Source organism: Podarcis gaigeae (assembly GCF_964106915.1).
Source record: "Podarcis gaigeae genome assembly, chromosome: 3".
Lineage (NCBI taxonomy): Eukaryota > Metazoa > Chordata > Lepidosauria > Squamata > Lacertidae > Podarcis > Podarcis gaigeae.
This window is the reverse complement of record NC_139680.1, coordinates 120,589,081-120,617,076: the sequence shown is the minus strand read 5'-3', so window position 1 is coordinate 120,617,076 and position 27,996 is coordinate 120,589,081. Positions and strand designations below refer to the sequence as shown.

The window sequence follows — 27,996 nt, the reverse complement described above, 5'->3', positions numbered from 1 at the left end:
GCAATCCTCACCTGTGAGGTAGGCCAGCAGTCTTGTGACGCCCGCCCTGTGGAATGCCCTCCCATCAGATGTCAAGGAAAAAAACAGCTATCTGACGTTTAGATGACATCTGAAGGCAGCCCTGTTTAGGAAAGCTTTTAATGTTTGATTGTGTTTTTAATCTTTTGTTGGAAGCCACCCAGAGTGGCTGGGGAAACCGAGCCAGATGTGCAGGGTATTATTATTATTATTAGTAGTATTATTATTAACAGCAACCTCATACTGTTAGGTCCAGTTGCGGATGATTCTGGGGTTGTGGCGCTCATCTCGCTTTACTGGCTGAGGGAGCCGGTGTACAGCTTCCGAGTCATGTGGCCAGCATGACTAAGCTGCTTCTGGCGAAGCACGGAAACGCCGTTTACCTTCCTGCCAGAAGGTACCTTCCTACCTTCCTGGTACCTATTTATCTACTTGCACTTTGACGTGCTTTCGAACTGCTAGGTTGGCAGGAGCAGGGACCGAGCAACGGGAGCTCACCCCGTCGCGGAGATTCGAACCGCTGACCTTCTGATCAGCAAGTCCAAGGCTCTGTGGTTTAACCCACAGTGCCACCCGTGTCCCATTAAGGGAATGGGAAGGGCTAAAATCCCCAGTTACCTGGTAGCTCTCTAACCACTACACAAGCCTACCTCTTGCGTGCCCAAGGGGCACACAGAAAGTAGATTTGCACACCCATTTCAGGTTCAGTCCCCATGATCTGCAAGTAGGGCTGCAAGAGAGCCCAGCTTGAAACCCTGTCAGTCAGAACAGGCGGGATTGACCTAAATGAGCGCCCTGGTCTGGCTTTGTGCAAGACAGCTTTCTGCATTCCCAGGTTTCAGGGAGTTGGATATGGTTAGCCTGGAGAAGAGAAGTCTGAGAGGTGACTTGATAGCCTGTGGGTTAGGGACTGTTTTGCTCTGACTGTGCATGAGCCATGCAGGGATTACAGGGTACCAAATCAATCATCAATCAATCAATCAATCAATCAATCAACCAACCAACCAACCACTCCCCTGGGGAAACGTGCCTAGGGCTGCAGCCCAGAATGCGCCACTTGTGACTCTGAACAAGTGGAAGAGAGGCATATTCTGAAGTGCATTTTCACTCCAGATTTTTTCAATGAATCCAGGGACACTTTTCAACTTCAATGGATTTTGTTGTTGTTTAGTCGTTTAGTCGTGTCTGACTCTTTGTGACCCCCTGGACCAGAGAACGCCAGGCACTCTTGTCTTCCACTGCCTTCCGCAGTTGGGTCAAACTCATGTTAGTAGCTTTGAGAACACTGTCCCACCATCTCGTCCTGTGCTGTCCCCTTCTCCTTGTGCCCTCCATCTTTCCCAATATCAGGGTCTTTCCTAGGGAGTCTTCTCTTCTCATGAGGTGGCCAAAGTATTGGAGCCTCAGCTTCAGGATCTGTCCTTCCAGTGAGCACTCAGGGCTGATTTCCTTAAGAATGGAGAGGTTTGATCTTCTTGCAGTCCATGGGACTCTCAAGAGTCTCCTCCAGCACCAGAATTCAAAAGCATCCATTCTTCGGCGATCAGCCTTCTTTATGGTCCAGCTCTCACTTCCATACATCACTACTGGGAAAACCAGAGCTTTAAGTATACGGACCTTTGTCAGCAAGGTGATGTCTCTGCTTTTTAAGATGCTGTCTAGGTTTGTCAAAACTCCATGGACAAAGACAACAGTGTAGGATTTAGGCCCCAAAAATAAATAAAGGGGGGGGGTATGCACAGTATGCATAGGAATTCGTTCATATTTTTTTCAAACTATAGTCTGCCCCCCAACAGTGCTTGAGGGAGAGTGAACTGGTGCCCCTTTTAAGAAGTTTAAGAAGTTTGAGGACCCCTGTTCTTAATGCTTTTTTAAATTTTATTTTAAAGTTACATTGCCTTTTTTATTTCCTGTCCTGGGCTCCTTTGGGAGGAAGTGAGGGGACCTTAAATGACACTGATTCAAGCCCCACACTGACCACTTCATCTCCACACCACACCCCTTATATTAAAAAAAAAAAAAGACCAGCAAGTCTGCTTTGCAGGTGTTCCAAAAGCCCTTTAGTTCTGCATCCTGGCATGTGACTGAATCCGACCCGGAAATAAATCTAGGAGCTCTCTCCCTGCGTGCCTCTGTTTTGCACATAATAAAATGAAATCACGTATAACCAGCAGGGCTGTTATAGAACTCTGATTAAAAGGAGACAGCGGAGTAATTTCAGAAGAAGTTAAATAACGTCGTACAAGAAAGCTGCAGAGATAAGAGTGAAATTCAATTTATGTGACTTTCACTGGTGCTTCGAACATGCTTCTCATCTCAGTCTCTGTGCAGCGGCTGTAAATTTAGTGGCTCTGAGCAGGAAACCCTTCTCTTGGGTCGACAGAATAATACAATCATAGGGTTGTCATCTTGTCACAGGGGTCATCTTGTCAACCCCCCTGCAATGCAGGAATCTTAATGGAAGAGATCCTGACAGGTGGCCCTCCAACCTCGGCTTGAAAACCTCCAATGAAGGAGAGCCCACAGACTCTTGAGGGAGACCATTCCACTGCCAAACAACTCCTACTGTCAGAAAGTTCTTCTTTATGTTTAGTTGGAATCTATTTTCGTCTAACTTGAACCCCTTTGTTCGAGACATTGGTTGGAGTCCTACTCTCCAGAGCATGAGAAAACAAGCTTGCTCTAATAATAATAATAATAATAATAATAATAATAATAATAATAATAATAATTTATTTATACCCCGCCCATCTGGCTGGGTCTCCCCAGCAACTCTGGGTGGCTTCCAACAACGTATTAAAATACAGTGGTCTGTTAAACATTAAAAGCTTCCCTAAACAGGGCTGCCTTCAGATGTCTTCTAAAAGTCTGGTAGTTGTTCTTCTCTTTGACATCTGGTGGGAGGGAGTTCCACAGGTGGATGCCACTACCGAGAAGGCCCTCTGCCTGGTTCCCTGTAACTTGGCTTCTCGCAATGAGGGAACCGCCAGAAGGCCCTCGGCGCTGGACCTCAGTGTCCAGGTAGAACGATGGGGGTGGAGACGCTCCTTCAGGTCTACTGGACCGAGGCCGTTTAGGGCTTTAAAGGTCAACACCAACACTTTGAATTGTGCTCGGAAACGTAATGGGAGCCAATGCAGATCTCTCAGGACTGGTGTTATGTGGTCTTGGTGGCCACTCCCAGTCTCCAGTCTAGCTGCCATATTCTGGATCAGTTGTAGTTTCTGGGTCACCTTCAAAGGTAGCCCCACGTAGAGCGCATTGCAGTAGTCCAAGTGGGAGATAACCAGAGCATGCACCACTCTGGCGAGACAGTCCGTGGGCAGAAGGGGTCTCAGCCTGCGTACCAGATGGAGCTGGTAAACAGCTGCCCTGGACACAGAACTGACCTGTGCCTCCATGGACAGCTGTGTGTCCAGAATGACTCCCAAACTGTGCACCTGGTCCTCCGGGGCAGAGTTACCCCATTCAGGACCAGGGAGTCCCGCACACCCACCCGCCTCCTGTTCCCCCAAAACAATAAATAAAGCAAGATGAGCGCCGCAACCCCAGAGTCGGTCACGACTGGACCTAATGGTCAGGGGTCCCTTTACCTTTAAAAACATCCTTAGAAACACTAAACGTTTGGGCATGATGTTGATTCCTCTGCTCACAAGTCGCTTAACCCCAGCAGGGTGCCCAGAAATGGATAGCTTCTTGGTCTCCCGATGCACAAACTGTTTTTTTTCCAGAGAACCAGAGGTTAATCTCCTGATCAATAGCTAAGATTTAAGTCTGACCACCATCTATCTTCATGTAATTATTTCCGTCAGCAGTCTGCCAACAAAAGACGTTCAATCCACCATGTTCTTCCCCTGGAAGTTATTGTTATGATCTTTTAAATGATTCCCCCGACTATGTCTTTAGCTTTTTCTGTTTTATCTGTAAGTTGCCTCGGGTCCCTATCGGGGTGAAAGGTGGGATATAAATGAATGAATGAATTTACTGAAAAGAGATAGGTAATTGATTACGGTCAGGGACCAGCTTATAAAACACACTTGGTACATTCCCAGAAAGAAAACAAACAGTTCAAACAATGTACAACAATAAATTTAAATTTTATAAATGCAACAAGCATGTTGTTTACTCATTTAGTTGTGTCCGCCTCTTCGTAACCCCATGGACCAGGCCCTCCTGTCTTCCACTGCCTCCCGCAGTTTGGTCAAACTCATGCTGGTAGCTTCGAGAACACAGTCCCACAATCTCATCCTCTGTCGTCCCCTTCTCCTTGTGCCCTCCATCTTTCCCAACATCAGGGTCTTTTCCAGGGAGTCTTCTCTTCTCATGAGGTGGCCAAAGTACTGGAGCCTCAGCTTCAGGATCTGTCCTTCCAGTGAGCACTCAGGGCTGATTTCCTTCAGAATGGAGAGGTTTGATCTTCTTGCAGTCCATGGGACTCTCAAGAGTCTCCTCCAGCACCAGAATTCCAAAGCATCCATTCTTCGGCGATCAGCCTTATTTATGGTCCTCTATGCGATAAGCATATAGATTCTTAAAACTTTAAGCTAAGCTACTGCATAGATATGACCCAGAGTCACCCATGGAACTGAGTTTGGGGATTTTCTTCACGAACTAGTTTGAGTCGGGGGATGGTCTGCGCCTACAGAGAATTTACTGAACATCTTAATAACAATTCAACCCAAATCATTGAATGGTTCAAGAATAATTCATGGAAAGGGGAGGCAGGTTGGAAGGGGGGGGGGCCTCTCTGCTGCAGCTGTGTCCATGCGCGATCTGGTTAGCTGGATGGCCGGGGAAGGACGGACAGACACAACCCACTGAATTTACAACCAACCCTTGCTCAAGCGGCTCCCTGCCAAGGTTTTCAGCCGAGAAGTGAAGCCTGCAGGCCAGCTGAGCTGAGCGCCTTGCTGTGAAATCCACCTGCAAAAAAACACAGAGAGGTACCTGCTTGCCTGGAGCTACAGATTTCGTTTGCTGCTGACAGAGGAAGCGTTGCACTGTTTCCCTATGTTAACGGAAAAATCCGAGGGCTCCCTTGGACAAAAACAAAGACACCAACCAGGATAACCTTGGAGCAAAACAGCAGCCTATAGGCTTGGCCTTTATTGATCTGTTGCAACAGGGTGCTCCCCTCACTTGCAGGTCAGAGGAAAGACACAGAAAAATAGTGTGCAAGGTCTTATAAAAACTTTTGAAATTCCCACCCTGTAGATCAAGCCCACCCCCAGAAACATCATGCATACATCACAGAAAGGAAGGGTTGAGGGAGGAGTTGTGGTGGTAACCTGAGTGTCCTGTCACCTGGCTGGTTCCCCCTTTCCCCCTCCCCATGAGTACTTTCCAGGTGACAGAGGGGAGTTTGCAGTTTCCTGCCCCCAGAGGGAAGAGCTGATTATTGTCCTTTGTTCCAGTCTGTGCTGAATCTACTCCCATATGCAAGTTCTTTGTGATCTTGATGGTCTTCTGTCTAGGACCATCAGGGTTGGCATGGCAACTGGGCAGGGCTCCTGTGGATGTGCTGGTATGCTCAAGGGATTATGGCTGGCCTGTATCAAACCTTCCCCATTTTGTAGTCCTTCCTTCATGGAGTAAAATAAAAGTGGAACAGTGCAAATCCGATGTACGGTTGATTTTCTATGAATTTATAACAGAAGTGTAGCGTATGGAGTGTGTGAGTGTGTGTGAAGTTTATACAAACTGAATGATTGGGGAGGGGGGTTCCTGCTACACCTTGAACCGCAGACTGCAAGATGCCTAGCTGAGCATCTATTCCGCACATCAGCTGTTTGGTGCTGAGTCTGAGCAACCTCAGCAAAGCCCTGCTGTCCCTCCTGCTCCCGAGGAGACCCTCCCTGGGTCACCTCGTGAACCGCAAGGACTCTCCAGGGTGTTCCCCACTTCCAGGGGGCAAGAACGTCTTTTGGAAAAGATCTCTATTCCTATTCTTGGGGGTGGAGTGGATTAATTTTGATACTATACTACAGGCACGTCCAACTCCCAAGAGACTATGATCTACTCCCAGTATAAAAACACTGGCAGTGATCTACTGGCAGTTGTTGAGCTTTTTTTAGGGGAGGGGGCAGAGTTGTTGAGCTTCTTGTTGTTAGACATCATTGCTGCTATTCTACCTTTGTTCTCAAACTTCACCTGTTCCAGAAGTCCATTCCAAAACCAAGGCGCGCTTTCCCATAGGAAGCAATGCAAAATGGATTAATCCGTTCCAGACTTTTAAAAACAACCCCTAAAACAGCGATTGAACATGAATTTCAAGATCTAACGAGAGCATTGATCCATAAAATGAAAGCAATAAACAATGTACTACAGTTGCACAATCAATCAATCGGTAGCTGAACTGGGTTCCACATAGTCACAAAAACAAAACAAAAAGAGCTGCAAAAACAAAAAAGCAAAATAAATAGCAAAAACAGACATACCTCAGTGTTCCAGTTACAGATAGGTAGCCGTGTTGGTCTGCCATAGTCAAAACAAAAAAAAAATTCCTTCCAGTAGCACCTTAAAGACCAACTAAGTCAGTTCTTGGTATGAGCTTTCGTGTGCATGCACACTTCTTCAGATACCTGAAGAAGTGTGCATGCTGAAGAAGTGTGCATGCACACGAAAGCTCATACCTAGAACTGACTTAGTTGGTCTTTAAGGTGCTACTGGAAGGATTTTTTTTTTGTTATACCTCAGTGTAACACTCAAAATAGAAGAAGTGTGGCACTCCGATCAGAAGCATAACACTCACAATGGAGCACATTCGGCTTCCGAAAAAAGTTCGCAAGCTGGAACACTTACTTCTGGGTTTGCAGTGTTTGGGTTCTAAGTTGTTTGAATACCAAGGCATTTTAAGAACCAAGAGACCACTGTACTATGCATGTTTAAATGTGATACTGCAAGCTCATCCCTCTCACTGAATTTGTATATATACTAATGGTACATATGCAAAAGGCTGATTTATAATTGTACTTCGGGAATGATTCCTGTCTTATACTTTCTGTATGTCATGTGATGGTATTATAACCCAAATCATTGGGTTATAAATCAAGGAGTTGTTTCTTTTTTGCTTTCCAATGGACTTCCTATCGATAAAAAGTGAATTTTTATTCTGTGAGTGTGGCCCAGAGGGAAAAGTCTGGGAACCACAGATCAGCCCTGTCGGTTTCTGTGTTGTAACAGGGAGCCTTCAGCAGAGGAGAGAGCAGCCTTTGAGCAAAGGAGCTGGGTTCAAAGTGTGCTCTTCATCTCTGTCGCCTACAAGCTTCACATCTCCGCTTGCTGATGAAGCTTCAAGAGCAGCCACAGTAACACTGGGCAAAGCTGCATGCCACAAGATCAACCTGCCTTGAGCCTTTTTCACGCTCATGTCATTTCACGTTCTGGCTGTTTCAGAGACCCTCCGAGTGCCCCTGTTTTCCAGGGACAGTGCCATCCCGCTTTCTGATTTGAATGTTCCACTTTTCCTTAAAGGTAAAGGTAAAGGTAAAGAGACCCCTGACCATTAGGTCCAGTCGTGACCGACTCTGGGGTTGTGGTGCTCATCTCGCTTTATTGGCTGAGGGAGCCGGTGTACAGCTTCCAGGTCATGTGGCCAGCATGACTAAGCCACTTCTGGCGAACCAGAGCAGCGCACGGAAACGCCATTTACTTTCCCGCCAGAGCGGTACCTATTTATCTACTTGCACTTTGACGTGCTTTCGAACTGCTAGGTTGGCAGGAGCAGGGACCGAGCAACGGGAGCTTACCCCGTCGCAGGGATTTGAACCGCCGACCTTCTGATCGGCAAGTCCTAGGCTCTGTGGTTTCACCCACAGCACCACCCGTGTCCCAACCGCTTTTCATTAGGACGTCCCTATTTTCACTGGAGAAATGTTGGAGGGTATGGGACACCCCTATTTTCATTGGAGGGTAAGAAGTTATGAGACCCCTGAGCCAAGGAGATTAATAATAATAAAATAAAATAGGCCAAAATATTGGAAAATATTAGAAAAAGATGGAGACAATTGGAAATTGCAGAGTTTGGAGAAAATGAAGGATAAAGTGCGAGACTGGTTACACTACGCTCAGATTAATGAAGTTTTTAAAAATGACAAAAAGTTAGGGTTCCAGGTGGAGAAATTGAAATTGGAAACAGAACTGTTAGAACCTAAGACTAAGGTACTTTCAAGAATGTATAACTTGCTGTTAAAATGGAATACACAAGATGAAATGGTTAAATCGGCTATGATAAAGTGGGCACAGGACATTGGGCATAATATCATGTTTGAGGATTGGGAAAGGTTGTGGACCAACGGGCTGAACTTCACTGCATGTGATGCTTTGAAGGAAAATGTAATGAAAATGATATATAGATGGTACATGACCCCAGTTAAACTTGCCAAAATATATCATTTGTCTGATAACAAATGTTGGAAATGTAAAGAAAATGATGGAACATTCTTTCACCTCTGGTGGACCTGCCCTAGGGTGAAGGCCTTCTGGGAAATGATATATAATGAGCTGAAAAAGGTATTTAAGTATACCTTTACTAAGAAACCAGAGGCCTTCCTTTTGGGTATTGTCGGCCAGAAGGTGTTAAAGAAGGACCGAACATTTTTTATGTATGCAACAATGGCAGCAAGGATACTCATCGCTAAGCACTGGAAAACTCAAGATCTACCCACACTGGAAGAGTGGCAGATGCAGCTGATAGACTATATGGAACTAGCCGAGATGACCGGCAGAATCCGAGACCTGGGAGAAGAGAAGGTTGAAGAAGATTGGAAGAAATTTAAGATTTATTTTAAAAAGCATTGTAATTTGGTTGAATGTTAAGATGGAGGCTAGATCATAAATAATTGGCCACCACTAAATCAGATGCAATTAGGACGTTAAATGTGGTTGAGGAAAAATCATAAACCTTTGGGAGAATTACTAGATTATATTCTAAATGAATGAGACATAATAATGTAAATAAGATGATAAATTGCGGGCAAGAATTGACAATGATGCAAGTGGGAGCGGGAGACGTGAGGGAGTCCAAAGATGTTAAGAAACTATGTTATGATATATGTTACATTGATCATCATATGTGCATTCATGTTTTAAAATCTTAATAAAAATATATTTAAAAATAAAATAAAATAAAATAAAATAAAATAAATAAAATAAAATAAAATAAAATAAAATAAAATAAAATAAAATAAAATAAAATAAAATAAAATAAAATAAAATAATAATAATAATAATAATAATAATAATAATAATAATAATAATAATAAATTTATACCCCACCCATCTAGCTGGGTTTCCCCAGCCACTCTGGGGGGCTTCCAACAAGAGATTAAAAATACGTTAAAACATCAGTCATTAAAAACTCCCCTGAACAGGGCTGCCTTCAGATGTCTTCTAAATGTCAGGTAGTTGTTTATTTCTTTGACATCTGATGGGAGGGCGTTCCACAGGGCGGGCGTCACAATACTGCTGGCCTACCTTGCAGGGCCCTTGGTGAGGAAAGCTCCTTGACCATGTGTGTGTTGAACCCAGACCCAGCTGTGTTTGTCCAACCTCTGGGTTGGACTAGATGACCCTTGGTGTCCTTGCCAACCCTGCAATTCTATGCTTCTGTCTCCCACCCATTTCCTGGCTCTTCTCTCACTCTCTCCGGCTCAGCCAATCCTGACTCTGCTCAATATCCTTCATTCCCCATGAGATCCACCTATTTATAGGTCCTCTCACTTGGTTCACAGTTTCTCTGGGATTTGTTCACAGACGTCTGTGCGTCACAAGCAGGTCTGGGAATTGGGGACTGTCTCCCTGGGGTGCCTCCTCACTCACTCCTTGAGGGTGTCACATTCCTGCCGAGCTTAAAAGACCTGCCCTGCACGTGTTTTCTGCAAAGGCTGCGAGGGCCACATGGGAGGGATGCAGGGGCCGGAAGGCAACATCTGGAGGCTACACCACAGCTTTACACAACCCAAATCTTGCCATGGGTTGCTTCCCTGACCTACTGGGTCACTCTTTGGGGGGTCTGCCAGAGGGAGAATCATAGAACTAGATTTCTTTCTGCAGGGCCTGTAAGTTCCACCTAGCCTTTGGCTTGGAATCAACTTGGTCCCCTTCCCCTCTTTCCTTTTTCCTTTCTCCTTCTGTGATGGAACTCCTATTTGTGGACTTCCCTGGCTTTTTTCTGGCCCACATAGGACCAGTCTGGATAGTTGGCCTTGGTGAAGATTTGGCGTTTTCATCCCCCTAAAGTTTTTGATTTGAGTTTCTACTGAAATGAGGCTGCATTTTAATCATTTTAATGTTGTACTTTAATCTTGTTTTTAAGTTGTATTTTAATCCATTGTTTTTATATCTGGTGTTAGCCGCCCTGAGCCTGGTCTAGGCTGGGGAGGGTGGGGTATAAATAAAACTTCTTCTTCTTCTTCTTCTTCTTCTTCTTCTTCTTCTTCTTCTTCTTCTTCTTCTTCTTCTTATAGCAGTCAAGTATAACATGACTATTGGACCACAGAGCCTAGGGCTTGCCGATCAGAAGGTCGGCGGTTCGAATCCCCACGACGGGGTGAGCTCCCGTTGCTCGATCCCTGCTCCTGCCAACTTAGCAGTTCGAAAGCATGTCAAAGTGCAAGTAGATAAATAGGTACCACTCTGGCGGGAAGGTAAACGGCGTTTCCGTGCGTTGCTCTGGTTAGCCAGAAGTGGCTTAGTCATTCTGGCCACATGACCCGGAAGTTGTACGCCAGCTCCCTCGGCCATTAAAGCGAGATGAGCGCCGCAACCTCAGAGTCAGCCATGACTGGACCTAACGGTCAGGGGTCCCTTTACCTTTACAACATTCCTAGAGGGGACATGCAAAGGGGATGCTTTGTACCAGCCAGTAGAAAACTTCCTCTTTTCTTCTGGGTTGGGACAAACTTCCTCTGCATGTGACTAGAGGTGGGCGTGGCCGTACCTGCCCAGGTAACAAAAGGGCAAGGCAGGGAGCACACCTTCTCTTTCTCTCTTCTCCATCTTGCTTTCGACGAGTGAGTGGCAGCAAGTGGCTGTCTGCAGTCACTTGGGACTAACACCCATATGGGGTAGTTCCACGTGTATACAGGTGAGACTCGAAAAATTAGAATATCGTGGGAAAGTTCCTTTCTTTCACTAATTCAACTTCAAAGGTGAACCTAATATATGAGATCGACTCATGATATGCAAAGCGAGATATATCAAGCCTTGATTTGTTCTACAGGTGAAACTCGAAGAATTAGAATATCGTGGAAAAGTTCCTTTCTTTCCGTAATCCAACTTAGAAGGTGAAACTAATATATGAGATAGACTTGTGACATGCAAAGCGAGATATGGCAAGCCTTGATTTGTTATCATTGCGATGATCATGGCGTACAGCTGATGAAAACCACAAATTAACAATCTCAGAAAATTAGAATATTCAAAGAAATCGGCAAAACAAGGATTGCAAATCGAGCAAGATTGGGCCTTTGAGAAGTAGAAGCAGATCTCACTTTGCATGTCATGAGTCGAAATATTTTTTAAAAAGAAGAAGACTGTTGTGTCATTATTGTTTTTAAGAGGGAACTAAAGGGGAAATTTTCCAGGAACAATCCAATCTGGACAAGCCAGACTGGATTGCTTAACTAAAGAGATTCAAACGAATCTACCGACTAGTTTCCTGCCATACACAGGGAATGTGCTTTGCTTCTAACTTACTAGTGTGAGTGAGGAAGGATAATATTTATTTAATATATCCTCTCCTACCGTCCACAACATTCCCACACTGGGAGCTGAAGCAGGAACCTTCTCCATGTGAATCTGGCACTCTGCAACTGAGCCTTGGCCATTTGGCATGTTTCCGCACTATCCATTGCGGGGAGCAAGGATGGAAGAGCGCTCTTGCCTCCAGGTTTTGTTTCTGGGCTTTTGTTAGCCGCATCAGGATGTGAAATGAGCTGCTCCTTCGGTCTGATCCTGCGGGGACCGAGGGCAGAGATCCCACTCTGCCAAAATAGTCCATGGGCGGCAAATCCCAGTGATATCAGCTGTTTTCCTGGGGCAATTCATCATATCAGCATTAAGTAGCTTTTGAATTCTTACGCTGGCTGGTTGTAATGTGCCAGAACTGCATCTGGAGAAATCACGATGAGCTGAAGATGTACTTGCTAATGCGAAATGACAGGAAGTCTGTTTCTGAGCACAATTCAAAGTGTTGGTGCTGACCTTTAAAGCCTTGGTCCAGTGTACCTGAAGGAGTATCTCCACTCCCATCATTCTGCCTGGACACAGACGTCCAGCTCCGAGGGCCTTCTGGCTGTTCCCTCGCTGCGAGAAGCCAAGTTACAGGGAACCAGGCAGAGGGCCTTCTTGGTGGTGGCGCCCGCCCTGTGGAACGCCCTCCCAGCAGATGTCAAAGAGAAGAACAACTACCAGACTTTTAGAAGACATCTGAAGGCAGCCCTGTTTAGGGAAGCTTTTAATGTTTAACAGACCATTGTATTTTAATACTTTGTTGGAAGGCGCCCAGAGTGTCTGGGGAGACCCAGCCAGATGGGCGGGGTATAAATAATAAATTCTTATTCTTATTCTTATTCTTATTCTTATACTTTATCTTCTCTGCCATGACTTCTGCTCTTGGATTTACTGCGGCCATTTGGAATCCTGGCCCCTATCACTGAAAGCGCATGCAGCTTCTCCCTATTTTTCATCGCCTGCCAATTGGGGTACTTACTCCAATTAATCATAGAATCACAGAATGGGAGAATCATAGCATGAAGGGACCCCCAAAGGTCATCCAGTCCAACCCCTTGCCATGCAGGTTCTCAACTAGATCAAACATGATGGGTGGTCATCCGACCTCTGCTTAAAAGCCTCCAAGGAAGGACAGTCCACAACCTCCCGAGGGAGACCAATCCACTATCCAACAGCTCTTGCTGTCAGAAAGTTTCTATGTATGTTTACTCAGAAGCTTCTTCCTTGTAACTTGAAGCCATGGGTTCGAGTCCTACCCTCCAGAGCAGGAGAAAACAATCTTCTTTCATCTTCCATGTCACAGCCCTTGAGATATTTGAAGATAGCTCTCCGGTCTCGTCTCAGTCTCCTCTTTTCCGGGCTAAACATCCCCAGCTTCTTCAACCGTTCCTCATAAGGCTTGGCTTCCAGACCCTTAATCATTTTAGTCATCTTCCTCTGCACTGTGGGGTGTGAAACACAGAGCAGTCAAATACAACATTCCTTGTTTTCCTAGAGTGGACACACAAGGGGATGTTTGGTCCAGCCAGTCGAAACTTCCTGTTCCTCCTGGCTGGAGCATCCTTCCTTTTGCCTGTGATAGAAAGTGGGCGTGACCTTACCTGCCCAGGTAACAAAAGAATGAGTCGCACAGCACCCTCCCTCTTTTTGACTCCCTCCTTCGTTGGACCAGCTTCTAGCTAGGACTGCTCTGCTAGCTCTCAGCTAGGAGCAGCACTGGGATTATTCCTCCATATGGGGTAGATCCACATGTACATATTTGTAACTAAGTCTGCCTTCAGGATTCCAACTGTGAACTGATGTGAGTATAAGATTGTGGCATCTTTATTGTTTTACGAGGGATTCAAGAGAACTTACCAGGAACATACAATTAAATCTGACACAGGCTGAATTGTGTAATAGTGAGAAGCTCACACGAGCCTGCAACCAGCTATCTGCTGTGCACGCAAAAAGGGGAATGTAACTCTGCTAAGTAAAGGAACTTGCTAGTGCGTGTTAGGAAGGATATTAATAAACAATATATCCTCTCCTGCCACCCTGAACATTCCCACACCGACAGGAAGAACCTTCTAAGTCTCCGCCATTCCGGATGCAAATCGGGGGCAGCTCACAGCAATATTAAAAGCAGAAACTGCAAACAGGATTCTCCAGCTGGAGGCAGACACATTTAATAACCTCCAAAGCCTAACGGCTTTGAGAAGAGGGTTGATTTCGATTTGGCGGTAGATGGTCTTAACATTTTAATAACGTTTCTCATCCCCTGCCATGTCGTAAAAGTTGCGTTCAAAGAGGAGTCTCTGCGACGGAGCAATAAAAAGCGAATGCAGATTTATATACCTGCCCACGGTTAACAGCTTCTCTCCTTAGCATGTCTGATGGGTTTGATTCATCAGCCGGCTACCTCGATGGTACTCACCCGTCTCTTTGGGTCCCAGGCTTTGATGTATTTATAGCAAACGAGTCTGATCAAATTATTATTATTATTTATTATTTATTGAATTTATATACTGCCCTATACCCAGAGGTCTCAGGGTGTTTCACAGAATAAAATTGTTCAAGGATGAGATGTAATGCAAAAAATGTTTTTATGGGATTTCCATACAGGGATTTATTGATTCACAATATTTCTATTCCACTTAATATATATACATCTCTAAGTGGTATAAAGAAAATGAAAGCAACAACAGACAACTTAAAGGTAAAGGTAAAGGGACCCCTGACCATTAGGTCCAGTCGTGACTGACTCTCGCTTTACTGGCCAAGGGAGCCGGTGTACAGCTTCTGAGTCATGTGGCCAGCATGACTAAGCCACTTCTGGCAAACCAGAGGAGCGCATGGAAATGCTGTTTACCTTCCCGCCGGAGCGGTACCTATTTGTCTACTTGCACTTTGACGTGCTTTCAAACTGCTAGGTGGGCAGGAGCAGGGACCGAGCAACGGGAGCTCACCCCGTCGTGGGGATTCGAACCGCCGACCTTCTGATCGGCAAGCCCTAGGCTCTGTGGTTTAACCCACAGCGCCACCCGCGTCAACAGACAACTTAAATCTCAACAAACGCCACAAGAGCACACTGCTCTCATTCAAAAATGTCATGTTATTCCATTGTTAATACATGTAAAGCAATATCAAGTGTTTTGCGCTAGGACACAATCTATTTGGCCTATTGCAATTTCAGAAAAGGTTATGTTCAGTCTGAGACTGATACAGGCTAAAGCAAAACCGCAAAGGTTTCTGTGCAGTTGGGTAGGATATGATTCCATGAACCATGGCTCAAAATACAGTACACACATCTATTTGCTAGAAATAGATATATCTCTATGGATGCCAGAGACAACACAGACTTTTGACAATTGCCTCACTCTCTGTTTGTTATCTGCATAGATGAGTCACAATCAGGCCAGATTAATACATTAATAAAAATAAAAAGAGAGAACATTTATAAATATGTAACAATGCTCTTTTAAGGGCTTACCTGCACCAATGTTCCAGGGGATAAGCTTGGTGATATGCTTTCTTGTATATTTCTTTATTTTTGTTATATATATATATATTTGTGTGTGCGTGTGTGTAAGAGTTTAGGTTTTAAGCTGCATGCCAGACTCTTCTAACCCCTGGATGCAGCAAGTGTTAAAATATAAGCCGGTCTGGCTTCTGGAGAGATGATCGCTTGGGTGATGGGCCATTCAGGTGTGAGACAGCGAATGGATGGGACCTGCTTTCTCAGTAGACAAAGCCAGAGGTGAGTTTGACAGTGACTTGGGCCAGAGAAAAAGCAACAAGTTGGAGAGAGAGTCTGAACATGTTTGACTAAACTGAAAACTATGGAGAAACCTGGTCTGAATAGAGATATTGGATTCTTGTCTCATTGCACATGCTAAAGCTATTTTTGGTCATCTGCATACTATCCCTGGCTTTGTCCTGTAGGACTAATTGCAGTCGTTAACAGTCGTCAACAGGTTTACCATGCCTATTGAGTCAATCACCCATCTCCTACTACCCTCCTGAGAAAAACCCCTCCCCACCCTCCCACTATATATAAGGGTCTGGTGAATTCTGTTTCAGTGTACAGTGGTACATCGGGTTACAGATGCCTCAGGTTACAGACACTTCAGGTAACAGACTCCGCTAACCCAGAATTAGTACCTCGGGTTAAGAACTTTGCTTCAGGATGAGACCAGAAATTGCGTGGCGGCGGTGCAGCGGCAGCGGGAGGCTCCATTAGCTAAAGTGGTGCTTCAGGTTAAGAACAGTTTCAGGTTAAGAACAGACCTCCGGAACGAATTACAGTGGACCCGAGGTACCACTGTATCTGAAGAAGTGTGCATACACACAAAAGCTTATACCCCGAACAAATTAGCGGGTCTCTAAGGTGCTACTGGACAATTTTTAAATTGTTTTGATTGTGTCAGACCAGCTCGGCTTGTTGTTGTTGTTTAGTCATTTAGTTGTGTCCAACTCTTTGTGATCCCCTGGACCAGAGCATGCCAGGCACTCCTGTCTTCCACTGCCTCCCGCAGTTTGGTCAAACTCATGCTGGTAGCTTCGAGAACACTGTCCCACGGTCTCGTCCTCTGTCATCCCCTTCTCCTTGTGCCCTCCATCTTTCCCAACATCAGGATCTTTTCCAGGGAGTCTTCTCTTCTCATGAGGGGGCCAAAGTCTTGGAGCCTCAGCTTCAGGATCTGTCCTTCCAGTGAGCACTCAGGGCAGATTTCCTTCAGAATGGAGAGGTTTGATCTTCTTGCAGTCCATGGGACTCTCAAGAGTCTCCTCCAGCACCAGAATTCAAAAGCATCAATTCTTCGGTAATCAGCCTTCTTTATGGTCCAGACTTGGTTGGTCTCTAAGGCGCTAAGGGATGCGGGTGGCACTGTGGGTTAAACCACAGAGCCTATGACTTGCTGGTCAGCGGTTCGAATCCCCGCGACGGAGTGAGCTCCCATTGCTTGGTCCCTGCTCCTGCCCACCTAGCAGTTCGAAAGCACATCAAAGTGCAAGTAGATAAATAGGTACCATTCTGGTGGGAAGGTAAACGCCGTTTCCGTGCACTGTTTTGGTTTGCCAGAAGCGGCTTTGCCATGCTGGCCACATGACCCGGAAGCTGTACGCCGGCTCCCTCGGCCAGTAAATCGAAATGAGTGCTACAATCAACACGTTTCTTCTGGGTTCTGTGCTGTTCTGCAAAAGCTAAATGTCTGTTTTTCTCCTTGGCTCTTGCAGGCCTTTCCTTCTACACCCGAGTAATCGAGAACTGCGAGGATGAAGCTCCATTTGATGAGGTAAGGAAGGAGAGTTTTTAAAATCTGCAGCAAGGAGTGTTTGGGAACACCCCTGCCTCAGACTAAAGTTCCCACAATGGGTGGTACAGCTTTCTAGGGGGCAATTGGGGGGGGGTGCTAAGAGGCAAATGGAGTGGCAGGGGGTTGATGGAGGTGTGAATGACTTCTCTGACTTTGAAAAGCTGGTATCGCTGGACCAATTAATCCGTTTTGCGGAGTTAATTAAACTAGATAGTTCTGATTGGATAGGATCATCATCATGCAATTAATTGTTACTGTTTTGGATTTTATGATGTGGTTCTCTTCCTTAGTGGGTTGTGCAAACTGCTATTCTGAATAATGCTTTTTATAGGGTACAGGAACCAAGCCACTGGCAGCTCCAAAATATTTGGGAACCACTGGACGAATATTTGGGAACCACTGGACGATGTTGGGCATGGTTTAAAGTGCTGGTTTGGAACACCCTAAACCGTTTGGAATTAGGATGCCAAAAGAACCACCCACTCCTGTCCATCAAGTGAGATGGTTGCCTGACTCTTACCATCCAAAGTGAGGCTGGCGGCAAATAGGAGCAGGACAGGGCCTTTGGCGTGGTGGCACCAAGACTTTGGAATCATCTTGCCAGGGGAGAACACTCAACCTTTATTTTAATGGGACTTTAAAAACATTCTTAGTGTGTCTTGGTAGGGTTGAAGGTAAGAGGGACAGAGATCTCTAGGGAGTTGTTTTCTTCTTTGCAATTCTGCATTTTTTAAAAAATTCTATTTTATAGTGTGTGCAAATATCAGTGCTTTTTCTTTTCTGGAATGGATCGTTTGACTTGCACCATCCGCTTTGTTGTGGGAAGGCTAGAGTGTACAGTTTTAAAAACAATGTCGAGTTATACAATGCCTGCCTTTCCCCTTGGCACAAATTTCAGAGAATCTTAGAATGGGAAGGGATCCAATGGGTCATCTAGGAAGAAGTAAGGACACACCTGAATTGAACCAGATGACCGTTCTGGTCCCTTCGAACCCTACAATTCTATGATTCTATGATGTTTCACCTGGCAGGTGTATCACAGGTAATGTGCTCAGAAGAGTCCCTGCAAAGATATTCCCATTTCCCAGAAAGTTCAGTCCTATCCTTGCATCCTTGGTGTGTGGAAGGGAGAAAGTATGAAATATCAGGAAGCAACGCAACACTTTTCAGGCAGGATGATTGCCCAGATGTTCTGTGGGCTGAGAAAATATCTGTGTGCATCCTTCGGATGTAGAAATGATGTGTCAGACAGATTTTTGAAACCTCCCTTTTTTACAGGTTTTGAAAGCTGGAGAGGAAAATGTACTGAATATTTGAACCAGCTGCTGGTTTCTAAAGAGGCAACAGAGCCGCAGCAGCTGGGTAGAAAAGTTTGCAAAAAAAGAGGTTTCTAAAATGATGCCTTGCATGGAGAAAGAGGATGGAGGAAGGCTTTTGTCTCTCTCTCTCTCTCACTCGCGGGCATCTTGGGAAGCTAAATGTTTGAAGATCCAGAGCAGAGAAAAGAAAGGACTTTCCCATGCAGTGCATAGTTAACCTGTGGAACTCCCTGCCACAGGAGGCAGTCATGGCCAACAACTTCGATGGCTTTAAATGAGGACTGGACAATTTCATGGAGGGCTGGTTTGCTGTGGCTCCACCGTCGGAGGCAGCAACACGTCTGAATCTCATTTGCTGGAAACTGCAGGAGGGAAGAGAGCTCTGGTGCTCAGGTCGCAGAATCATTTGTATAGGAGGAAGGGACCCTGAGGGTCATCTAGTCCAACCCCCTGCAATGCAGGAATCTCAGGTAAAGCGTCCATGACAGCCTTTCCTAAGGGGTTTCCCATTAGGGCAGCCTTTCTCAACCTGTGGGTCTCCAGATGTTGTTGGACTACAACTCCCATCACCCCTCGCTAGCAAGACCAGAGCTCAGGGATGATGGGAGTTGTAGTCCAACAACATCTGGGAACCCACAGGTTGAGAACCGCTGCATTAGGGCATCTGGTTGGCCACTGTGAGAACAGGACGCTGGACTAGGTGGGCCGCTGGCCTGATCCTGCAGGCCCTTCTTACCATCTCAAATAGCTAGGGAATTGTAAAGGTAAAGGGACCCCTGACCGTTAGGTCCAGTCGTGGCCGAATCTGGGGTTGCGGCGCTCATCTCGCTTTATTGGCCGAGGGAGCCAGCGTCCAGCTTCCGGGTCATGTGGCCAGCATGACTAAGCCGCTTCTGGCGAACCAGAGCAATGCACGGAAATGCCATTTATCTTCCCGCCGGAGTGGTACCTATTTATCTACTTGCACTTGATGTGCTTTCGAACTGCTAGGTTGGCAGGAGAAGGGACCGAGCAACGGGAGCTCACCCCGTCACGGGGATTCGAACTGCCTACCTTCTGATTGGCAAGTCCTAGGCTCTGTGGTTTAACCCAAAGCGCCACCCGCGTCCCTCTAGGGAATTGTACTTCTGCCCTTTTTCATGCCACGTCTGTGTGGGCCGGTTGGGGTTCCATGGAGGGGATGAGTAATGGGCACTCTGCGCATGCTCCCTGACCCTGACCAGTGGCGTAGCGTGGGGGGTGCAGGGGGGGCCGGCCGCACCGGGCGCAACATCTGGGGGTTAGGGTTAGGGGGCGCAAATCCACGGGTTAGGGGGCGCAAATTACTTGCCTTGCCCCGGGTGCTGACAACCCACGCTACGCCACTGACCCTGACACACCTGTGAGATAGTGGCTAATTCCTCTGCTGTTGCTCCCAAAGTTTCTCTGCCGAGTTTTGCGTCTGCAAAGCTGATTTTCCTCCTCTCGTTACATAAACCTCCGGTGCTGCAAACCTTACATAACGGCCTCCCTCACAGCTCCGCTTGCCAAGTTCTTAAAAACACTCAGGTTGCAGGAGATGGGTCCCCCTGGTTTTCCCTTCTTCCACCTCTTTTCTCTCCCTCTCTCTCTCTCTCTCTCCTCCTCCTGCCACTTTGCAGCAGATCCGAATTCTCCTCTGCTGCAAAAAGCTCTTTTTCGCTTGCAACCTTCAGAGCCAGTCAGTTGTATGCAGAGGTGTCAGTGTTGAAGGAGGCGAGGGGGTTGCTCCTTGCCTCAATGCCACTTTGAGGTTTGGAACCGGCAACGAGGGGGCAGAAATTCATTCCCCTATTTGCACTCCCCAAACCGACGTGTGCAAACCAGAATTCAACAGCTGCCCTTTGAAAATCTGTGCTTTCCTGAATTTTCTGTGTAATAAATGAAAATCTGCCCTTATTCCCTTATGGGGGACACAAGAGCCCTTATAGAGTCCTTTACAGGTTCTCCATCGGTCGGAGAAAATAACAGAGGCCAGCCAGAGAATATTGAGAAGCAAAGCAGCTAGGAAGGCTGATCTTTATTGAACGGTTACAACAGGGTGCCCCCTTCGCACGCAGGAGAAGGAGGATCCCAAACCAAGGTGTGCCTGCCCTGGAGTCCAAGACCACCCCCAGAAAAATCATACATACATCACAGAAGGGGCGGTCTACAACAGAAATCTGAGTGCGTTGTTTATCTCCCATCTGGCAGGTTACCTATTAATGCTCACTTGATTGGATACCCTGTTAAGCCTGATCAGTCCTGTAGTGACAAATACTTAGTTCCTGAGCCAGGTCACAGGCTCACCCTATTCATACACAGATATACCCTTAAGACTGGTTTTGTGAATGACAAGACAATGGGGAGGCTTTCCCATTTTCCTTTGACCTTGCGGAGAAAACATTCGGTCAGTTTGGGAGCCAAAATGGCTCCAGGGCTATTTTCCTTTGCTGCCTCAGACATGTGGCCCATACATTTATGTACATGTTTGCCTGGCACATCCATAAACATTTATTATATATATATAAGGCCTTAATTTTTTTTTTCATCTGCAACACAGTTTCCTCGAGCAAAGCAGGTGTCCCCCCTAAAGTGCATGTTAGGGAGAACATGAGCAGGAAATATTTGTGTTGGTGAAAGCAATGCACAAAAATGCATTATGTTAGGGGAAATCTCATTGCAAAAAGGCATATATTTTCCACACAAAAAAGTATTTGCGAAGTGAAATGCACACACAAATATGGGTGTATTTTGATGAGGACTTCTTAAAAAAATCACAGACTGATGTAGAAATGGGGAGCACTGAAAGACTGGAAAAATAAGAAACTGAAACTGCCTCCAGTTCTCAGGCTGAGTCACCCCTGATTTTTTTTGGTTACAAGTTTGACTAATGTAGAATTAAGAAAATTTCAGCTGGGTTCTTGCTGGGAAAACCCTACCAGGAAGTCTGAACTGCCCACAGGTCATTTTCTTTGAGTGAGGCTTGCAGAAAATCCCTTACAACCCAGATGAAAGCAGAAAGGAAGACACATGCCTTATCATTTATCGGAGCTGAGCCTGTAGTATTGAAGTTGCCTTTGTTCCAAAGCCCCATCTTAATTGGACTTTTGTAACGATGTGTTTGATCACTTTCACATTCTCGTTTATCTTGCATGCTCATCTTAATTGGCACCAGCGCCCTAAGGGGTCTTCTGCTGGGCCAGAAAGGGTAACATTTGCAGAATGACATGGTCACATCCTAGCCACCCCAAGCTCCCTATCCTCCTGTTCCCAGTTGAGTTACTCAAAGAAAGCCGAATTCCCACCCCCACATTCCTGCCACGTATCAAACAGCCTCCAAAGGTTCCCCAGGTTTCTCTGAAGCCTCATTTGGTAGATTGATGTTCAAGCTCTCGGTGTCAGAGTGCTTAGGATGATCTGAGACCACACAGAGTTCATGCAATAGGAGTTTGCTAAAATGGAGTTACAGTTACAGAAAACCAGGTTATTCTCCTCTGGAGCAAAATTGACAAAACGAAATAGATAAAAGCCTGTTGCAATATGTGGTTGGCCAGCCATGCTTGATTAAGAGGTTCCTTTGCTCATTGGATGAGACCCGGGTGGTGCTGCGGGTTAAACCACAGAGCCTAGGACCTGCCGATCAGAAGGTCAGCACTTCGAATCCCACAACGAGGTGAACTCCCTTTGCTCGGTCCCTGCTCCTACCAACCTAGAAGTTGAAAGCATGTCAAAGTGCAAGTAGATAAATAGGTACCGCTCTGGCGGGAAAGTAAATGGCGTTTCTGTGCGCTGCTCTGGTTCTCCAGAAGCGGCTTAGTCATGCTGGCCACATGACCCAGAAGCTGTAATCCGGCTCCCTTGGCCAGTAAAGCGAGATGAGCGCCACAACCCCAGAGTCGGCCACGACAGGTCCTAATGGTCAGGGGTCCCTTTACCTTTACCTTTTGCTCATTGGGCGGTGGTGAAATGGCAAAAGCTATGCACCGTAATTTCACGTTTGGAGAGGGAGGGTCCGTTCTTACCAAGCAGAGTGATTCCCCCTTCCAAACTAGAATGCCTTGGAGAGGCCGTCGGCAAAGTTTTGACAGACTTCTGGGTTTGCTCAAACGCCAAAAAGAGCCTCCTGAAAGTCAATTCTGGGTTGCCCGGCAACCAGCAGGCCGCCAAAGCCCAGATGGATGAACAGATGAACAGAAGCAGCTGCCTCACATTCATTCAGGAGGCCAATTTAAGTCTCCTCTCCCTCCTTCTGGAAAAGCAAAAAGTAGTCAAGCCTGTGATGGGAGGATTTCAGGGGGTTATTCCTGCTGGGAAGGGGGTTGGACTAGATGACCCCTGGTTCCCTTCCAGCCCTACGATTCTTTGACTCTAGTACAGCCCAGCACATCAAAGGCAAGGAGACCCAAGCTGGAGACTTCCCTCCATCCAATGGGTTGCAACCTGGCCACTTTTGGAGGGCCCTCTCCACTCTGTTAAGAATGAGGGACCTGTGGGGCATGGCTCAGGGTGGCCAAAAATAAGAATGTCTGTCATTTGCTGTTGCCTCCCCTTGTTCCTTGGCACCCAAAACATTCAACCAGATAGCAGAAACCTGGGAAGAAAGAGCACCAATCCTCACATCAAACTCAGAATAGAAGAAGAGCTTGCTGGATTAAGCCTGTGGGCCCATCTAGTCCCAGCATCCTTTTCTTGTGGGATGTAATCCACTGGGAGCAGTCAAGTACAACATTCCTTGTTTTCCTAGAGTGGACATGCAGGGGGATGTTTGGTCCAGCCAGTTAAAACTTCCTGTTCCTCCTGGCTGGAGCATCCTTCCTTTTGCATGTGATAGAAGGTGGGCGTGACCTTACCTGTGCAGGTAACAAAATGACGAGTCACGCAACACACCTCTGTCTTTTAGACTCCCTTCTTCATTGGACCAGCTTTTAGCTAGGACTGCTCTGTTAGCTCTCAGCTATCAGAAGCACTGGTATTATTCCCCCATATGGGGCAGATCCACATGTACATATTTGTAACTAAGTCTGCCTTCAGGAATCCAACAGTGAACTGATGTGAGTAAACTTCTTTTATTGACTTTGAATAAGATTGTGGCGTCTTTATTCTATTATGAGGGATTCAAGGGAACATACCAGGAACTATACAATTCAATCTGAGACAGACTGAATTGTGTAATAGAGAGAGGCTCACACGAGCCTGCAACCAGCTATCTGCTGTGCGTGCAAAAAGGGGAATGTAACTCTGCTAAGTAAAGGAACTTGCTAGTGCTTGTTAGGAAGGATATTAATAAACAATATATCCTCTCCTGCCACCCTGAACATTCCCACAGTTCTCAAAGTGGCCAACTAGATGCTCATTATGGGAAACCCACAAGCAGGATCCGAACACAGGAGCCCTCTGTCTTCCTGCAGTTTCCAGTAACTGGCATTCAGAAGAATTGTTGCCTCCGGCTATGCAAGCAGAACACAGCCATCCTGGCAAGAAGACATCAATAGCCATCAAAAGAATGTGTCTCATCCTCCTATAAAGGCATCCAGGTTGATGGAAACTGCTTCAGCTTCCCCTTGCCAGGTCTTAAGGCACCAGAAAATGTTCAGATTGTCCTCTGCAAATCAGCCTCATTTGCTTTGGGGAGAAATTTCAGTTTCAGAAAACTCAAGCCGCTGCTTTCTCCAGGCCAAAATGTTCTTTGCCCTGCACCTCGACTCTTGCCTCTGAACACGGCAACAAAAACGTGAGCTACACGAAGTCTGCTTTATTAACACAATGCTAATGGAGCATGCTTCTCCCCAGGAAGAAGATCCTAATGGCTGTTTTTAATTGGCTGCAATAAAAAATAATAATTTCCCCAGGGACCGTGTTTATTTTGAAAAGGCAGGCAGTGGCTGCAGCTCTCATCACATGGAATTGGTGGGTCTTTCTCGTCCTTCCCAGTAAAGGTACTTTGGGCTGTGTTTTTCAGCTGCTAGGCTTCACTGTTTGGGCAGCCTTAGTGTTGTTGTCGTCTAGTCGTGTCCAACTCTTCGTGACCCCTGGACCAGAGCCCGCCAGGCACTCCTGTCTTCCACTGCCTCCCGCAGTTTGGTCAGACTCATGCTGGTAGCTTCGAGAACACTGTCCCACCATCTCGTCCTCTGTCGTCCCCTTCTCCTTGTGCCCTCCATCTTTCCCAGCACCAGGGTCTTTTCCAGGGAGTCTTCTCTTCTCATGAGGTGGCCAAAGTCTTGGAGCCTCAGCTTCAGGATCTGTCCTTCCAGTGAGCACTCAGGGCTGATTTCCTTCAGAATGGAGAGGTCTGATCTTCTTGCAGTCCATGGGACTCTCAAGAGTCTCCTCCAGCACCACAATTCAAAAGCATCAATTCTTTGGCGATCAGCCTTCTTTATGGTCCAGCTCTCACTTCCATACATCACTACTGGGAAAACCAGAGCTTTAACTATACGGACCTTTGTTGGCAAGGAATCCTTAGTATTTATTAGCTTTTGCTCAGGCTGGCAATTGCGAGGTAAGAACATAATCACCTGCTGGATCAGGCCAGCAGCCCTCCTAGTCCAGCATCCTGTTACCACATTATGGAAAAGTCGCAAGCAGGATTCGAGCACAAAAGCTCTCTCCTCTCCTGCAGTTTCTGGCAACAGGCTTCCACTAGCAAGGGCTGACAACCCACAATGAAAAGTCTGACCTGAACAAACCCAACACAAAACAAAACACAATTCTGATTTCCAAAGAGTAAAGCCTGGACCTCTCTTTTGGGAGGCAGGAGTGGTTTCCACAGGAGATGCCAACTGCTTTTCTGTGTTGTGCTTTGGCTTGGGCAGGAGGGCACCATGCCAGCCTACTGTGCCAGCCACAACACCAGAGACTTGGGGGCCTTTGCAGCAGTTAACAGTTCCAGAATAATAAGAGTAAACTGGTAGGTGGGAGCTCGCTCTAAAGTCTGTCCCATCCTTAAAGGCAGAAGGCAGGTGAAGACATTGTTGGTGCTTTTGGGTGGCAGATGGCCTTCTCCTGGCACCGATCTGGAACGCATAGCACAGCAGAGCAGAGCATTCACCCCTCTGGATGTTCAAGCAAGCAGCAGAGCTTAGCAGAAGCCGAGACTGAGTATATGTAGCATCTGAGTTTAGTGATTTATTTAAAGGTAAAGGGACCCCTGACCATTAGGTCCAGTTGTGGCCGACTCTGGGGTTGCGGCGCTCATCTCGCTTTACTGGCCGAGGGAGCCGGCGTGCAGCTTCTGGGTCATGTGGCCAGCATGACTAAGCCGCTTCTGGCGAACCAGAGCAGCGCACGGAAATGCCGTTTACCTTCCCACCGGAGTGGTACCTATTTATCTACTTGCACTTTGACGTGCTTTCGAACTGCTAGGTTGGCAGGAGCAAGGACCGAGCAACAGGAGCTCACCCCGTCACGGGGATTTGAACCGCTGACCTTCTGATCAGCGGTTTAACCCACAGCGCCACCCGTGTCCCTAGTGATTTATTTACAGGATCAAAATAAAGAACAGAGCAGTCATGGCAAGAGAGCACAACAGCAGAACAAGGAACAAAGAAGACGGAAGTGGCATACAGTTCCTTCCATTCCCACACTTCCAAAGAATGGAATATCAACACAGAGAGCATGTGATCTAGCAGTCACATATTCTGCAGCACGAGAGAGAATGAAACGCCTGGCAGACATATGCCAGCCCATCCCAACTGCTACCTTATCATACGAGCCACATGACCCGGAAGAACTGTCTGTGGATAAATCACTAATGATAAGGTACCAACCCAACTGGTACCTTATCATAAAGAGAGCCGACTGGATCAGGCCAATGGCTCAGCTAGTCCAAGCTGATGCCCCATTGGGGACCATGCATGCAGGATCTGACCAGAGGAGTCCTCTCCCCTCCTGTGGGGCATTGCTACCTCCAACTATGGAAGCAGGGCCTGGTCCCCTCCTCAATGAATTTGCCCAGTCCTCTTTTCAAAGCCTTCCATCCCTGCCTCCTGTGGCAGGGAGTTCCATAGTTTAGCTACATGCTATGTGAAGGAGGAATCGTCTACCGTTCATGGATGGCCATGAGTTCTAATGTCATGGTAGGTTTCTTAGCAGAGGTTGGGTCTTGGATGCTTGAGTTGAGATTCCTGCATTGCAGGGGGTTGGAATAGATGACCCTGTGGGGTCCCTTCAATCTCTACAGTCCTCTCATTCTATGACTCCACCAACCTGTACATGTTCCATTATCTCTGTCCAGGGCTTCAGATTCTGGCCCCATCCGATCAGAGAAGTGTTATGCTGAAGGATCACTGGCCAACATTTCTGTCATTTCCGAAATGGATGGATATTTCCCAGCCAACAACGTAGCTGTTTCACAATCAGTGGGTTGTGAACAGAATTGCATCATCCTAATAATTCATGAAGAACTCATAAATGGCTTTGGAAAAGATGTAATTACCTCTGAAAGCTGGCCTGGTCTCTTGGGATAACTGGAGTGGAGTTTCTGCCACCTCTGAAGTCGACATCTCCTCCTCCTTAGCTTATGATGAATGAGTTCTTCTGGCTGTGTCAGTGTCATGGACCGGTTTACGGGCAGTCCAAGTCCCGGTTGAGGACGTGGGGACCGGGGACAAGATGGCAGGGTGGGAGCACGAATGAGAGTCCAGAGGCCAGGGGTCCGAGGGTCAGGAAGCAGGGAGTCATGAAGTCAAGGGTTCGAGGGTCGAGAAGCAAGGAGTCACGAAGTCGAGGGTCCGAGGGTCAAGAAGCAAGGAGTCACGAAGTCGAGGGTCTGAGGGTCGAGAAGCAAGGAGTCACGAAATCGAGGGTCCGAGGGTCGAGAAGCAAGGAGTCACGAAGTCGAGGGTCCGAGGGTCGAGAAGCAAGGAGTCACGAAGTCGAGGGTCCGGGGGTCGAGAAGCAAGGAGTCACGAAGTCGAGGGTCCGGCGGTCGAGAAGCAAGGAGTCACGAAGTCGAGGGTCTGAGGGTCGAGAAGCAAGGAGTCATGAAGTTGAGGGTCAGTAAGCAAGGAGCCAAGAAGCCGAGGTCCAAGGATCAGGAAGCAAGAAGCCAAACGCAGCAAGGCAGGGAACCTGTTTCTGTGGCAAAGAGCTGAAGGGAAATGCTCTTGCCACCAGGTGCTGTGAGTTACCAATCGGCCTCACCTGTGTGGCCACGCCTTGCCTCTTCAGAACAAACTTAGGAAGGCCCCAGTCCTGCGAAGCCCTACTGGTCACAGGGCCCGGCTCCTGCACGTACTCCTGACAGTCAGCTGTTGACTCCAGATTCCCTGCTTTTGAAATGCCAACTCCTGTATCACCAGGGCTTGGACTAGATGATCTTTGGGGGTCCCTGCCAACTCTACAATTCTAGGGTTCTAAGTACAGTAAGACCTGGTTTTCCCATGAATCATATACATGCATCACATACATACTATGGGAATGACAACATGAGGTGTGGCTGGTCTGGCACTTTCACCAAATGCTCTCACTTTTGCGTTGTCATCAAGAAGCACTTTCCCAAGTTCACCTGTTGAGCTTCGTGGCAAAGTGGCCATTTGAACCCTGGTCTCCCTGAGGTTCCAGTCTTTTCTCCATCATAGCGTCTCTCCTGCTTTCTGTTGCAAAATTGGGATGCTGCAGTATTC

General features: G+C 46.8%; 1 protein-coding gene across 13 annotated transcripts in view; it reads left to right on the top strand.

Annotated features, from left to right (window-relative positions):
* Positions 1-27,996, top strand: part of OTOF (otoferlin) — a 194,931-nt gene that overhangs the window by 3,435 nt on the left and 163,500 nt on the right. For all 13 annotated transcript variants that reach the window (XM_083732962.1, XM_083732971.1, XM_083732969.1 and 10 more), the window contains exon 2: positions 16,972-17,030. In XM_083732962.1, the coding sequence (XP_083589088.1) occupies positions 16,972-17,030 (59 nt within the window). The remainder of the gene's footprint in view (positions 1-16,971; positions 17,031-27,996) is intronic.